The 15,539-nt window shown below is 34.8% G+C and overlaps 1 protein-coding gene across 2 annotated transcripts in view; it reads right to left on the minus strand.

Annotated features, from left to right (window-relative positions):
- LOC136033949 (endoplasmic reticulum resident protein 44-like) overlaps window positions 1-13,160 on the minus strand; it is a 38,761-nt gene extending 25,601 nt beyond the window's left edge. Inside the window, exons 1-2 of one of the 2 annotated variants that reach the window (XM_065714971.1) lie at window positions 13,089-13,160; window positions 86-158 (exon numbers count right to left, since the gene is read on the minus strand). In XM_065714971.1, the coding sequence (XP_065571043.1) occupies window positions 86-158; window positions 13,089-13,118 (103 nt within the window). In that variant the 5' untranslated portion in view covers window positions 13,119-13,160. Of the gene's footprint in view, window positions 1-85; window positions 159-6,626; window positions 6,706-13,088 lie in introns of those variants that run through there. The other variant, XM_065714972.1, reaches the window with a different exon arrangement.
- Window positions 13,161-15,539: the final 2,379 nt, after the last annotated feature.

Genomic DNA, 15,539 nt, shown 5'->3' on the forward strand with positions numbered 1-15,539 from the left:
TTCTTCTATTTTTAAAATCTTTTCCTTTATAATTTGCAATCATGGTAATAAATCAACTATTTCTAGACCATTAAGCACAACTCACCTAATACTGTATCAAAATTGGCCTTTGTTAAGTGCAAAGCCCCGCTAAGCACAGTAGATGCCAATTGGATGACCTAGAACACAAAGAACACTATAAGCGTTTAGTTTACTGTTTAATTCAATTAATAAATACAAACTCCAACTAATTTAAATGGCTTGGGGAACTAATCCCTGAATGAGCTGACCAATTATATTTACAAACAACTTACCAGTGAAAAAAACAAGTTGAGCATGCTCTTATATTAGCTTAGCACCACGAGGAGGCTCGTGGAGGTCCACGAGGAACCTCCACGAGGAGGCTCAAAGTTTTTGTTCTTCTGTTGCAACATTTTATGCAGTGACATCACTAGGAGAGGAGGAAAGGGTCATGTGTTCCTGTTAACTTGAAAAAATACCAGCTTTTGGAGGGGGAGGGTGTTTTCATTGAAAATGCCCTTATGCTCTTTTGTGGTTTTTCATTTCACAATTTAAAGGTGACCATTCTCCCCCCTAAATATTCAAAAACAATTTCCTCTGTTAAATTTTAATGAATTAATGTCAGTGCCATTATTCTGAGGTCCAAATATATAATATGATCTTTTCTATCACTCACAGTCTTAATGCAGAAATTTATGAATTTACCTGTTGCATAGAAAAAAAATTGTTATTTTTTGCAGAATTTACAATAAAACCAATTTGATTGATCAGTAAATTTTCCAAATTCAGTGCTATGTACTAAAAAAAAGCTCTAACCAAGTGTTTATTCTATGCACACGGATGGTGTACAAATATTTGTGAATTCTTTATTGAGCTCAAAACATTAATTACGACAAAAATCATTTATGGTAAGAAATTACATTTTTGGATTGACTTTAATATTAGGACACAAATTGACAGTAATCCTCTATTAGAACACACATTTCAATTTCCTGAGCAATAAAAAAGTTTTATTCGGTTCCTTAGCAAAGGAGCAAAACAAGACAGCATTGCAAGGTCAGTGTTGTATTTTGGCTCTGAATTCTGTTTTTTAGAAAAAAAAATTTTGAACATAGTTTTGTGTGCTGAATTTTGTGTGCTAATATTAGGACACAAATTGACAGTAATCCTCTATAAGAACACACATTTCAATTTCCTAAGCAATAAGAAAGTTTTATTCGGTTCCTTAGCAAAGGAACAAAACAAGACAGCATTGCAAGGTCAGTGTTGTATTTTGGCTCTGAATTCTGTTTTTTTAGAAAAAAAAAATTTGAACATAGTTTTGTGTGCTAATATTAGGACACAAATTGACAGTAATCCTCTATTAGAACACACATTTCAATTTCCTGAGCAATAAAAAAGTTTTATTCGGTTCCTTAGCAAAGGAGCAAAACAAGACAGCATTGCAAGGTCAGTGTTGTATTTTGGCTCTGAATTCTGTTTTTTAGAAAAAAATTTTGAACGTAGTTTTGTGTGCTCAATTCGAATATATGATTATATTTTTTATCGAGTGAAAAGGCTTAGCATACGATTTTTGAAAATCTTTTGCTGAAGTATTATGATTAGGGCCAAGAAAGAAAAAATTTAAATCCTTATGAAAACATTTTAGCTTAAAAAAGTGACAATATTTTCGGATACAATATACAAAACTACATAACAAAACTTTCCTGAAATAAAAAAGATAATTATGATCTCGTGGAGAAACAAGTTTTTTTAAACATTTGAAAGTTGTGAATGATATGGAAGTTCTTAATTTTATTTCTATGTTTAAACTCAACATTCTATTAAAATAATAGTATTTCTTGAGCAACAATAGAAAAAAAAACCATACTCAACTGATAGCATCAGGCTGTGATAAGTACAAGCATTGGATTTGTATATGTAACTTTAAATGTAACTGATCAACATTATTATATTTGCAAATATGACGTTAGTGAACGACTTTTCTCCAAAACTCACTTGAACTGAAATAGCTAATTTTGATGCTGATGGGTTTCAAACTTTATAACTATAGATACAGGACCAGGTCTGATTGAGCTTTTGGAAATAGTCTTGAATGATTGACTGATGGCAGGTGAATATCTGCTTGTGTTGAAATGCTGCTGATTAAACTGCTTCAGAGAACTAAGTCAAAATCTGTAATGCTTCTATTTTCAGCAATGTCAGAAATTCTACTTTCAGCAGTTGAGATTAATCTGCTCCAAAAAAAAAAGAAATCAAAATCTAATTTTAATAATTACACACTGTCCCATTTATAAAGCCTATATTTCCAGCAGGATCACAGGGACGTTTAACAATCATATTTTGAATCAAATAGCAACAGAGCTCAGCTGAGCATGATTTTCAAAAAAGGAATTTTGTAATAGAGTACACAATTCCTTATCAGACAAACTTTCTTTGATATATAAAAAAAGTAATACAACTATGTTTGCCCTTTTAGGCTTGAGCTTGGATATCAATTCTAGTGTTGAGCGATAATCAATATAGATTTTGATACACCGGAACAAATATCGATATCGAAGCTTAAATATTGATATCAAAAACGATATTTGAAACAATTTTGTCTCTTTTCTGCTTTTTCTTCTATTTACCGATGAAAGTCCTGCAGACAAGATCCAACAAAGAAAATTGTTCCGGAAATGGCCGAGAAGAAGAATCCATAGACTCAATTTATAATACCTGAATCTATATAGTGGACTTTCAAATAATGCTGAGGACCTCCAAAGGACTTGGCTGTGTAAAATGCCTTCTAGGCTTATAAGCCTTGCTTAGATCACACCCATCATGATTGCCACATATCTTGATCTGCGGTTCATGAAAATGTACATTTCCATTGACCATCTTCTCCAGAGTACAATACAGAGAGATATGGATTTGGCCTTTCTGGCTACTAAACCTTTATTAATAGATGCAACTCCGTGACAGTCTACACGATTCACCCACGAAAGAATCAGGCTAGTCTATGGGGAGCATATGGGAAAGTTTCAGAAATCAATGCAATGCATGCTTTGCCAGCAGCTGAATCTATAAAGGCTTTGCAGATTTTCAATAGGGAGTCTTTAGTTCCAAGAAAAACTGATCCATTCAAGTCATGGAAGTCTTGTAATACGAGTTTCAGAAATATATATATATATATATATATATATATATATATATATATATATATATACATATATATCACAAGAATAAACTTTTTATGCTGTTTTTAAATATGTAAACTTCATTCAGTTTAATGTACCCATCAAGAGCTACAAACCCGAGAAATTTTACTTGATTTTCGAGAAAGGGGGAATCACCCCAAAAAGTCAAGAATTTTAATGAAAAACGAACAATCACATTCAGCAATCACATTCAGCAAAACGTGGAATTTTGCATTTTTTGTCACAAGAAAGATCACAGATACGTCTTTATTATTATTTTTTTTTCACCAAGGTGATTGTGTCAAACCAAAGGTCCGAGAATATCAGGGGAGGGCTTGTTTGAACGAAAATTTAAAGTCCTAGCGCCCCTTCAAAGTGACCAAAAATACTGGAGGGCAACTAACCCCTCCTGCGCTTCCCCGAAATCATCCAATCAAAATTTTAAGATATCCATTTTTTTTCACCATGTCTGAAAGATCAAACAACTATGCCTCCAGAGATAACAAGACCCCCCATAGCCTGGGGGAAAGGCTGTAAGTTATGAATTTTGCCTGCTTTCTATGTATAGTATTTTTTATTTGTAAGTAAACAGACATTTTTTGGGGAGGGAGAATTTTCTGGAAGGGATTTTCTATGAGGAGGATTTTCCATGGACAGGGAAGTTTCAGGGGATGAATTTGCAAGGGAGAATTTTACGTAGAAGACTTAGCCAGAACTATACAATGTTCCCGTTAAATTGTCATGACACTCCACAATACCTAGGGGAAGGGATATTACATTATGAATCTTGCCTGTAGTTTACATATAGTATTTTTTATTTGGAAGAAAACAACATTTTATGCAGAAAGGGAATTTTTCGAAGGGGAGTATTTTCAACGAACAGGGAAGTTTCAGGGGAAAATTTCCCACGAAATTTTTCGTGGGAGAATTTTCGACAAAAGACACTTTCCATTGGGAGGATGGAATCTCCAGGAAATATTTCCCATCAAGGAGCATTCCCCGGCATGATTCAAAAATATATTAGAAATTAAATAAAAATCAAGTCTTTTTTCAAATGGAAGTAGGCTAAAGATAATTTTCAGCAGGGATAGATTTAACGTGGAGAGATTTTATGCAGAATGAATTTTATATGGAGGAAGTTTCGTAGGGGGAAAGGGTCCAAAGAGGAGAGAGTCATATTTCCGGCATTATTGAACAAGAGCTAAGAGCTCATATTGCTCTTGTGACGAGGCGAGAAGAGCTAAGAGCCAAGACATCATATGGTATGAGCTCTAACAAAATTCTATGAATCAATAGATTGATTTAAAAAGGAAAATAAGAGGCTTAATGCCGGTCAGGATTTAAAATAAGAGCTCTGAGTCACGATGTCCTTCTAAATATCAAAATTCATTAAGATCCGATCACCCACTCGTAAGTTATAAATACCTAATTTTTTCTAATTTTTCCTCTCCCTTTAGCCCCCCAGATGGTCGAATCTGGGAAAACGACTTTATCAAGTCAAATTGTGCAGCTCCCTGACATGCCTATCAATTTTCATCGTCTTAGCACGTCCAGAAGCACCAAACTCGCCAAATCACTGAACCCCTCCCCCCAACTCCCCCAAAGAGAGCGAATCCAGTACGATTCTGTCAATCACGTATCAAGGACATTTGTTTATTCTATCCACCAAGCTTCATCCCGATTCCTACACTCCAAGTGTTTTCCCAAGATTTCCCCCTCCAACTCCCCCCATTGTCAAACGATCTGGTCGGGATTTGAAATAAGAGCTCAGAGACATGAATTCTTTCTAAAAATCAAATTTCATTAAGATCCGATCATCTATTCGTAAGATAAAAATACCCCAATTTTCACGTTTTCCAAGAATTCTAGTTTCCCCCTCCAACTCCCCCCAACGTCACAGGATCTGGTCGGAATTTAAAATAAAAACTTTAAAGCACAAGATCCTTCTAAATATCAAATTTCATCAAGATCTGGTCACCCTTTCGTAAGTTACAAATACCTCAATTTTCAAAATCACCCCCCCTCCAATTCCACCAAAGAGAGCAGATCCGGTCCGGTTATGTCAGTCACGTATCTTAGACAGGTTTTTATTCTTCCCATCCAGTTTCATCCTGATCTCACCGCTTTAAGTATTTTCTAAGATGTCTGGTCCCCCCAACTGCCCCCCCCCCAATTACGCTTGATCCGGTTGAGATTTAAAATGAGAGATCTGAGTTACGAGGTCCTTCTAAATATGAAGTTTCATGAAGATCCGATCACTCCTTCGTAAGTTAAAAATACGTCATTTTTCCTTATTTTTCAGAATTAACCCCCCCCCCCAACAGATCGGATCCGTTCCAATTATGTAAATCACGTATGTAAGACTTCTGCTTATTTTTCCCACCAAGTTTCATCCCGATCCCTCCAATCTAAGCGTTTTCCATGATTTTAGGTTCCCCGCCCCAAACTTCCCTCAACGTCACCAGATCCAGTCAGGATTTAAAATAAAAGCTTTGATACACGATATCCTTCTAAATATCTAATTTCATTGAGATCCGATAACCTTTTCGTAAGTTAAAGATACCTCATTTTTTCTAATTTTTCAGAATTAACCCCTCCCCCAACTACCCCAAAGAGAGCGGATCCGTTCCGGTTATGTCAATCATGTATCTAGGACTCGTGATTATTTTTTCCACCAAGTTTCATCCCGATCCCTCCACTCTAAGTGTTTTTCAAGTTTTAGGTTTCCCCCTCCCGACCCCCCCCCAATGTCACCAGATCTGGTCGGGTTTAAAATAAGAGTTCTGAGCCACGATATCCTTCTAAATATCAAATTTCATTGAGATCCGATCACCTGTTCGTAAGTTAAAAATACCTCATTTTTTCTAATTTTTCAGAAATAACCCCCCCCCCAACTATCCCAAAGAGAGCGGATCCGTTCCGTTTATGTCAATCATGTATCTGGGACTTGTGCTTATTTTTCCCATCAAGTTTCATCCCGATCCCTCCACTCTAAGTGTTTTCCAAGATTTTAGGTTTCCCCCCCTCCAACTCTCCCCAATGTCATCAGATCCGGTCGGGATTTTAAATAAGAGCTCTGAGACACAATATCATTCCAAACATCAAATTTTATTAAGATCCCATCACCCATTCATAAGTTAAAATACTTCATTTTTTCTATTTTTTCTGAATTAACCGGCCCCCCACTCCCCCCCCCGGATGGTCAAATTGGGAAAACGACTATTTCTAATTTAAGCTGGTCCCGTCCCTGATACGCCTGCAAAATTTCATCGTCCTAGCTTACCTGGAAGTGCCTAAAGTAGCAAAACCGGGACCAACAGACAGACCAACAGAATTGGCGATTGCTATATGTCACTTGGTTAATACCAAGTGCCATAAAAACGATTAGAAAAAAATCAACTAAAACTAGGGAGCAATATTTAAACTTAAAGCGGAAAGAAATCATACCGCATATGAGGGAAGATACCCCTACTCAATGCCTTGCTCTATATGCTTGTATTGGGCTTGACTTTTTGTCCAGATTCCATGATAACAACTTCTGAAACACAAGGGTCGTTTTAATTAGAATAAAAAGCTTTTTAAAGTACTAGGAAAATATGTATGAGGGTCATCCCTCTCTGTTTGTTTAAGTTTCAATCCTAATCCTTACTTTCATTAAAATTTTTTATTTTATTTTATCACTGTAAGGTACCCTAGAACCCATTCTCAGGGGAAGATATCAACAAGTTCCTGATTTTGATTAGCCGAAAGTAGTCAATAGGTTATCTTCCTATATTTTGAGCCTGAGTTATGTCGAATTTTGATTTCTATAATATTAATTTATGTAATCAAACTTTGTTTTTATTGATTGATTTTATATTACTCAAAGTTTAAAAAAATTGTGATAAATAAGCTTTAATCACACGTTTCTTATTGAACTTCTGCAAAGCCAAGAGTAAATTTCAACAAAAAAACTGATCAGATATATCAAAATCAATATATCAAATTCAAAAGAAGCAAATATATATATATATATATATATATATATATATATATATATATATTTACTACTACTACAAACAACTCATTGCTACATCAAGCCGCTTGAGGCCAACACACCTGTACCTGGTCCTCCTCAATCTCCATCTATTCAAAGCCTTGCTATTCACACCCTTCCATAGAGTACCAATTTCCTTGAACCACATTTTTCATACAAATTACTGTTTGGAACAGTCAGTGGCTACTTCTCTGGAAAACATCCAACAAACCATCCTCCACCTTTCAAAGAGCCCACATTTCAGAACCATATACTGTTATCCTTCTAACTTCCAATGTTCTAATCTTGGTTTGCAGACCTATCTTTCTATTCTTCCATACTTTTGAATTAATATATATATATATATATATATATATATATATATATATATATATATTAGCTGTTGGGGTGGCGCTTCGCGCCACCCCAACACCTAGTTGGTGGGGGCGCTTCGCCCCCCAAGCCCCCCCCGCGCGTGTAAGTCGTTACGTGCCATATTAGTTACGCGCCATTGTAGTTGTGTCCCTATGTCCCACCTGTGAATACAGATAGATATATAAATATATATTTATATATATGTGTTTTTAACTACGTAAAACTTGCGAATATACAACATTCTTTGCTGTCCCATTGTCTGTGCATATAAATAGATTGTCAGGTTTGCCGACTCTTGAACATGCAACATATAATGGTCAATGGGAAAATAATCCATATTCAGATCTATACCTCATGATTCTAATGATTGCCCTTGAGCTTTGTTGATGGTGATTGCTAATCGACCATTCCCTGTGTCGCCGTCATCATTTATATATCCCCCTGTGCCCCCCGGCGTCCCCTTTGTAGTTGTGTGCCTGTTTCCCGGTCGTCATTTATATTCCCTGTGTCCCGGTCGTCATTTGTGTCCCGGTGTCCCAGTCTGTGATTTCTCTTTGAGTGTCCTGGGTGGTCGTCATTTGTGTCCCGGTGTCCAGATCTGTATATACATTCGTTTTTGAATTGGTCTTTTTTTTAATTTTTTACCTTTTTTTTAGTTATACCTCATGATTCTAATGATTGCCCTTGAGCTTTGTTGATGGTGATTGCTAATCGAACATTCCCTAATCAGCTACCACCTGGGATAACTTACTACCATTTTTCAAGCTAAAATGTTTGGAATAGACTGGACAACTGGAAGACTGTTGGAAATGGGAAGTATAGGAAAAGATATATGAAACTTTACTGAAAATCAAATCTGCCTAAAAGCTCTTCAGAATATAAAGAGCTGACAAAATACAGAACTGGAATGATACAAAGCCCTGAAAAGTCTGTCATCATTCATCTGCAGAATCTACCCAAGGCATCTCAATCGTTCTCTTATTTCAGTCCTAGAAAGCAGATTTGAACCATGCTTTTCATATAGCCTACTGTTTGAAATATTGTCTGTCAACTGGGTACCAAGAACAATCTGTAGACAATTTCTCTGGAAAAACATCAAGCAAATCTTCATCTGCTTTTTGGAGCACCCATGGTTCAGAGCCATATTTGACCACTCATCACTGTAGCTTCCAATATTCTAATCTTGGTTTGCATACTTATCTTCCTATTCTTTCAAACTTTTTTTTTAACTGTAAGAGAACAGCCTGAGCCTAGTCTATTCTACTTCTAACATCCGCGCTACTCCCAACATCTTTACTAGTAATACTACTAAGGTAAGTGAAGCTGTCCACCTGATCAATCTTTTCATTTCCCATCATTATCTTTTCATCTTCATATATTCTTTGCCTTAGTGATTTAGTCTTCCTAACATTTATTTTCAAGCCTATTCTAGCACCTTGAACTTGAAAAACCTATAAAACTTCATCCATTTTGCTCACACTTTCATCTAGGATGCTTTAATCATCAACATAATATATGCCCAGGAATGTTTTTCCTTGTGATTTGATGGTTTCCCATTACCTTTCCTGTCCTTCTTAAGACACAATGCATCGAAATAAAGGGGGATAGAACACAACCATACTCAACTTCTGATTTAATATGAAACCAGCTGCTAACCTCATTTCCTACCTTAACTGCAGCAGTGTTATTCTTGTATATAGTACTAATCACTTTAATGTATTTGACTGGTATACCATACAAGGATTTGTTAAAGCTCTTCTATCAACAGAATCAAATACTTCCTCTAAATCTATTAAATTGATTACCAAAGGTGTTTGATGACTCAAGCACTTTCCAATTATTAACCAGCAAGAACACAATACTGAAGATGTAGGAAGAGTAAAAATTTGGTTGAAGCATCATCTACTTTTCTAAAACTACACTGTTCTTTTCTTAAGCTTTGTCTACAACAACTCTTAGTCTAAAAAGTATCATATTGTTAAGTAATTTGCTATCTAAAGAGACTAGACTAATGCCTCAACAATTACCATACTCACTCTTATCACCTTTCTTATACAGTGGTTTAACTAAGGTTTTCTTAAATTTGCTAGGGACTTCCTCTTAAAAAAAAAATCATATTCCTAATCTTAAGTAGCAAATTTCTAACCTCAGAGCCACCACATTTAAGAAACTCATTTATCACACTATCAGCACCTGGAGTCTTATTATTTTTTAATCCTTTTAGTACTGTCATTAATCCTTCCAACAAACCAAATCTTCCTTCACATCCAAGGTATCACAAACTTTTTCATTTTCCTCTATATCTTGGTTTAACACATTCTCAAAATGTTCTGCCCATCTATCTTTAGTATCACAAAACAATCAATTTAAAATTTTAATCTTGAACATTTAATCTTTAAAATTTTATGACTCAGTATGTTGCAAAGACATTATATATTTGGAATTTAGAGATTACAAATTGCTGTTCTCAGCATTTAAAAAAACAAGTTTTTTTTTTTTTAAATGCTTGAGTTCAAATTTTGTTCCAATTCTCTAAGAATAACCACTGAATTACAAAGGTCATTCAATTAGAATAGATAGCTCTCTTGAAAGTACTAAAAAACTACAGCATAAAGAGCAATGTATTAACCAGGGGGCAAACCACCTTATCTATTTATAATTTCTGTTTGTTTTAAATTTTAATATTGCTCCTTACTTTCATTAAAAAAATTGTTTTTTTTTATTTAATTTCTGATTGTTTTTTAAACAATGCTGAAAAATCCATTGCCCCCTTCATAGAAGAATTCTCTTTCCTTGTAAAAAATTCCTCCATAGAAAGATCCTCCCACATAATCCCCACCAGAAAAAAATCTTCCCTGAAAATGTCTGTATACTTCCCATTAACTAATACTACATGTAAACAATGGGCAAAGTTCACAACTTTTAGCCTTTTCCCTGGGAGATTAATTCATCCTCACGGACATAGTTATTAAAGCTGAAAAAAATGACTATCTCAAAATTTTGATCTGGTGACTTTGTGAAAAATAGCATGGAAGGAGGCCTAGTTGCCTTCCAGTTTCTGGTCACTTAAAAAGGCCACTAGAACTTATAACTAACCAAGACAGTCCTGATTGAACTTGGCTGAAGTAAGGATGCTGGGACTGTTTAAAAAAAAATTATTTTAGTTCTATTGGTCATGTGTTGTTGTAAGTTTTTCATATATTAATGTTTTGCTGAGGATGGCCCTTGAACATAGGGCCAAAATATCCCTTCAAATTAGGTTTCCACTGTCTTGCAAAACAAATTCCCTATTGTTCTTCCTGTTTGTTGAGGCTAATTTAGAGTAAACAAAATGTATTATCTCTTATTAACTATTATATTGCATTATGCCCAGAATATTCAAAAGATACTATGCAAGAACATCAGACAAAAATTCCACCAAAATCATTGAACAGATCTTTGATATCTTATAAGCAACTGTCACAGCATGAAAACTTGAGACCACATTAACTCTATTTTAATTTCTTCAACAAGGTCTAAGAGGACCCAATGCATTGACACTGTACTGGGAAAACTGGTGAATTTGCAATTTCCAACACAATCTAGCTAGAATGAAAATGAATAGAATACAACACTTGATGCCTTTTTTATGCTCTTTCAAACTGCAATAAATTCCTTCTGGAGGAAACTGTGAGCCCTTAAGAGGGCACACAAAGACAAAATGATCCATAGTAATCAAAAGTTCAAAAACTTGTTTCTAAAGAACTGCCTAGTGAGAAATATTGCTATTTGCAGCTGATTCAGGAATAGTAATTATGATTTTTCTAAGTCTTAATAGTAAAATGTAATTTTGAAAACTAATTTCTAGGAGCTTTTAAAAAGAGCCTGACACACCTGAAAACGACCTTACAGAAAAACTGGCATCATTTTTGAGGCTTTCTAGCTCTTTTAAATTCCTAGTTATTTTGATTCAAAATAATATTTTAGCATTAAGAATATCAAAAATAACAATGAACATTTCTAAAACTGCTTCAATTGGCAATTCTTTTTCACTAGCCATTTATTTTTAGAAGCTTGTTTTCAAACTTTTAGTTACTATGAATTGTTTTGAGCTCTTCTAGCCTTTTAAGGGCTCACAAAGTAATTTACCCAGAAAGTGATTACTGAATTATGAAAAAAGCATAGAGAAGCCACCAAGTAATATATTCACTTTCATCTTATCTAAAATATCTGAAAAACTACAAATTTACCAAAAAACCCTACAAATTACAAAGAAAATATTGATGGAAACCAAATGTACTTAAACATGTGATAGCACAAATTAAGTTTATTCCTTCAAGCTCTCCAGAATTTTGTAGTAAAAAAGAAGTGTTTTTTTTTCCAGTGAAAATAATGGCAATTACATAGGTGCTTTGGAATATTTATTGAAGTTTAATCTATTTTTGCAAAATCTTCATTGCTTATGGTGATAAAGTTTCAGCAAACTTGCAGTTTACAACACAATTTAGCTAGGATGAAAGTGAATATATCACTTTACCTTAAATTGCAGCTTGGAGTGATGTAAGGATTTTCTATCCTAGTGATGCTCCAGTGACAAAAAAGAATTTGTCTGGTGTAGATTGATACTTTTTTATAATGTTCTTTCATAATAATTGCCTCTTGGATAAATTATTGTCAGTCCATAATAGGGTGAAAGGACCCAAAACAGCCCATAGTCATTATTAGTCACCAAAAGTTTAAAAGCATGTTTCTTAAAACAAAAAATTGCTAGTGAGAATAAATTGCAATTTGCAGCTGATTCAGTAATGGTAAATTATTATTTTCCCTTAGTTTTAATAGTGTACTGAAATGTTATTTTCAAAATAAATTAAAAGAAATTTTTGAAAAAGAGCCAGAAACCCCTCAAAATTGATGCTAGTTATGCTGTGATTTCATTTTTTACATATTTTAGGCTCCCTTCAAAAAATTCTATAAACTTGTTTTTGTTATAACATGTTACTCTTATTAGGCTACTAAGAAAATAATAATTAAGCCTACCATTCCTGAATCAGCTGCAAATGACCAATTTTCCTCACTAGGGCTGCATTAAGGGCTTAACATAGAAATTTCCAAATAAATGATTATTGAACTTAGAAAGAACATAATAAAAAGCATGAAGTGATGTATTCATTTTAATCCTAACTGAATTATATTGTAAACTGCAATTTTACCTAAGATTCTCTAATTCTTCTATCCATGATTAGATTGATTATTTTTAGAATTTGTAGCTTTTCCTACTGAAGAGCAACTACAAACATGTTACAAATTAGCTAACTATACATTTATCTGTACAACTTGAATTTTGGATCATGTCAGGTTACCTATTTTTATTTAAAGTCACAGACATAGCCTATTTTTCCTGTCAGGTAGGCTAGTCCTAACTGATATATTGTCTTAGTCTACATTGCCATGAAAATTTGGGCTGGTTGTCTTATTTTAGACCTAATACTTCACTTCAAAGTGGGACTTAAGAGATTTTCGCAAATATCGAAGTAGCTCACCAGAAAGGTTAATGTAAACAAGTATTTCATTATGGATTATCCTTCTTCTTCTTCTTCTTATTCAGCAGACGGGCTTTTCAGTTGATACTATTTAGCCCTTTTCCTTTTGGCTCACTCTGTGAGATCGACAGAGCTATGGAGCTGGTTTGTCTTGTATGATTTGTATCTGCTCAGATTTCTTGAAGTATATCTTTTGATACCAGCAGTTGAATTATAAGAGAGTATATATTGATCTCTGTGCTCTGCGGGAGAGTATGGTCAGCAAGACTCTTGGCTGTTGGTGGAATTTTGTGGTGTTTGAAGCATTCTAACATTTTACGTCGCAGGGTATACTGTGCAGACGTCAGCATATTACATTCAAATAGGCAGTGATCTATTGTTTCATTCTTAAGATTACATGACCTGCAAAGGGGGGACGAGGGAACTTCGCCACTTGAATTAGGAATCTGATATGAAAATGCCTGAAAATTTAGCCCATTTGAACCTGACCGAATCCTATGATAAATCTTGGAAAGGTGCTTACTTGGGAAAGGTGATGGGGTAGGATTCTTATTAATTATCAGTACCTCTGTAAATCTCCAGCGGTAAATATCTCTAATGGGGATTGGTCTCCCACTTGGCTGGTCAATATTTAAAGCATTTTTGGCTATTTCATCTGCCTTATGGTTACCTATTATACCTGAGTGGCTTGGAATATACTGTATATGAGTTAAAATACCTTTTGTAGCAAAAATATCAATAATCCTAAGACAAAGAAATGTGTCAATATCCATCTTATTTTGAGAAGCTGACGAAAGAAGCTCTAGGCTTGACAAAGAATCAGAATATATTATAATATTTTTAATATTAACATTCATATATTCATTAACCATGAGGAAATCTAGTGCCATGATTATGGCGTTTAGCTCGGCAGACATTACAGATGAATTATCTTGTAATCTCTCTCCTAAAGCGATATTATGGGTTGGGAAGAAAGCTCCGCTTGCCACTTTCTCATTCATTTTGGACCCATCTACAAAAATTTGGAAATAATTTTTATAAGCAACATTATTTAGTTCGGCAAATTTTTTCTGAATAAAAGAAATGGGGGTAAGTTCTTTGGTCCACTTTGAGAAGTCAGTCTTTATTATGGGGGTTGACCAACTCCAAGGGGGGGTTTGGGGGAATGTGGGTGCAATAGATTTTACTGGCACTGGGAACTTCTTCTGGATATTTGCATATTCATTTGCAACGCCTCTAAACATAGATGGATTTCTTAACCAGTTATGCAGGGTATGAGAATCATTGGCTTCAATTTTTGTAAGGTACTTAATTAGTAGAGATCTTCTTCTTTCATTTATTGGTGATAGTCCACTCTCAGTAAGCAGAAACTTAGTTTTTGTTGGTTTCCTAAGACCAAATATAAGACGAATTATATCATTTTGTGTCGTTTCGATTTTTTGCATGTGGGTCTTAGCACAAGCACCATACACTATGAGGCCATAATCAATATGGGGCCTTATATATGATTTATAAAATTGGATTAGTGTTTTCTCATTACAGCCCCAAGGTGTGGCTAGTAGCCTTTTAATTATTCTTGTTTTTCTATAGCACTTTTTTATTGTATTTGTGATGTGGAGGTGGAAATTTAGTTTTTGGTCAAGTATGAGCCCTAGGTAATTAATTTGATTGTCCTCTGGGATAAGTATTCCATTTAATGTTAGCCTAGCATCATAATGATTTCGCTTATGGTGGAATTGGATAATTTTTGACTTTGTGGGTGCAGTAGGTAAAATGGACTTTTGGGAGAACTTTTCAAATTGGAAAAGTGCATTTTGCAACTTTGAATGCGTAATCTCGAAGGTATTGCCAGTTGCCCATAATACCAGATCGTCAGCGTACTGTAGATTGGTATGTGGGAGGTTCATGTCCCACAGAAAAAGTGAAAATAGGAGGCAGCTCAGGACTGCACCCTGTGGAAGGCCTTTGGTTATTGGAGTTTTGGGTGAAGAGGCTGAACCTACACAAACAATGAAACTTCGGTTTTCTATAAAGGATTTTATGAAGGATACAAGTTTGGGGGGTAGTCCAAGGTTTGTAAGTTTAACTAATAGAATCTGGTGGTCAACATTATCATAAGCTCCTTCAAAATCTAGGAATGCAGCAGTTAAGACATTATTTTTTGATAGGGATTCATTTATTGCATTTGTTAACACTATGAAAGCATCTGTTGATGAGTGGTGTTTCCTGAAGCCAGTTTGAGTATGAGGTATCAGATTATTCTTCTCAACAAACCAAAGCAGCCGATGGTAAATCATTTTCTCCATTAATTTTCCCAGCACTGGGGTAATCATTATGGGTCTATATGACTGAGGGTCATGTTTAGGTTTATTTTTCTTTAAAATTGGTATAAGAGATGAACATTTCCAGATATTAGGGAATGTGGATGTAGCCCATGCATGGTTATAGCAA

This window comes from Artemia franciscana, chromosome 12, assembly GCF_032884065.1.
Source record: "Artemia franciscana chromosome 12, ASM3288406v1, whole genome shotgun sequence".
Taxonomy (NCBI): Eukaryota; Metazoa; Arthropoda; class Branchiopoda; order Anostraca; family Artemiidae; genus Artemia; species Artemia franciscana.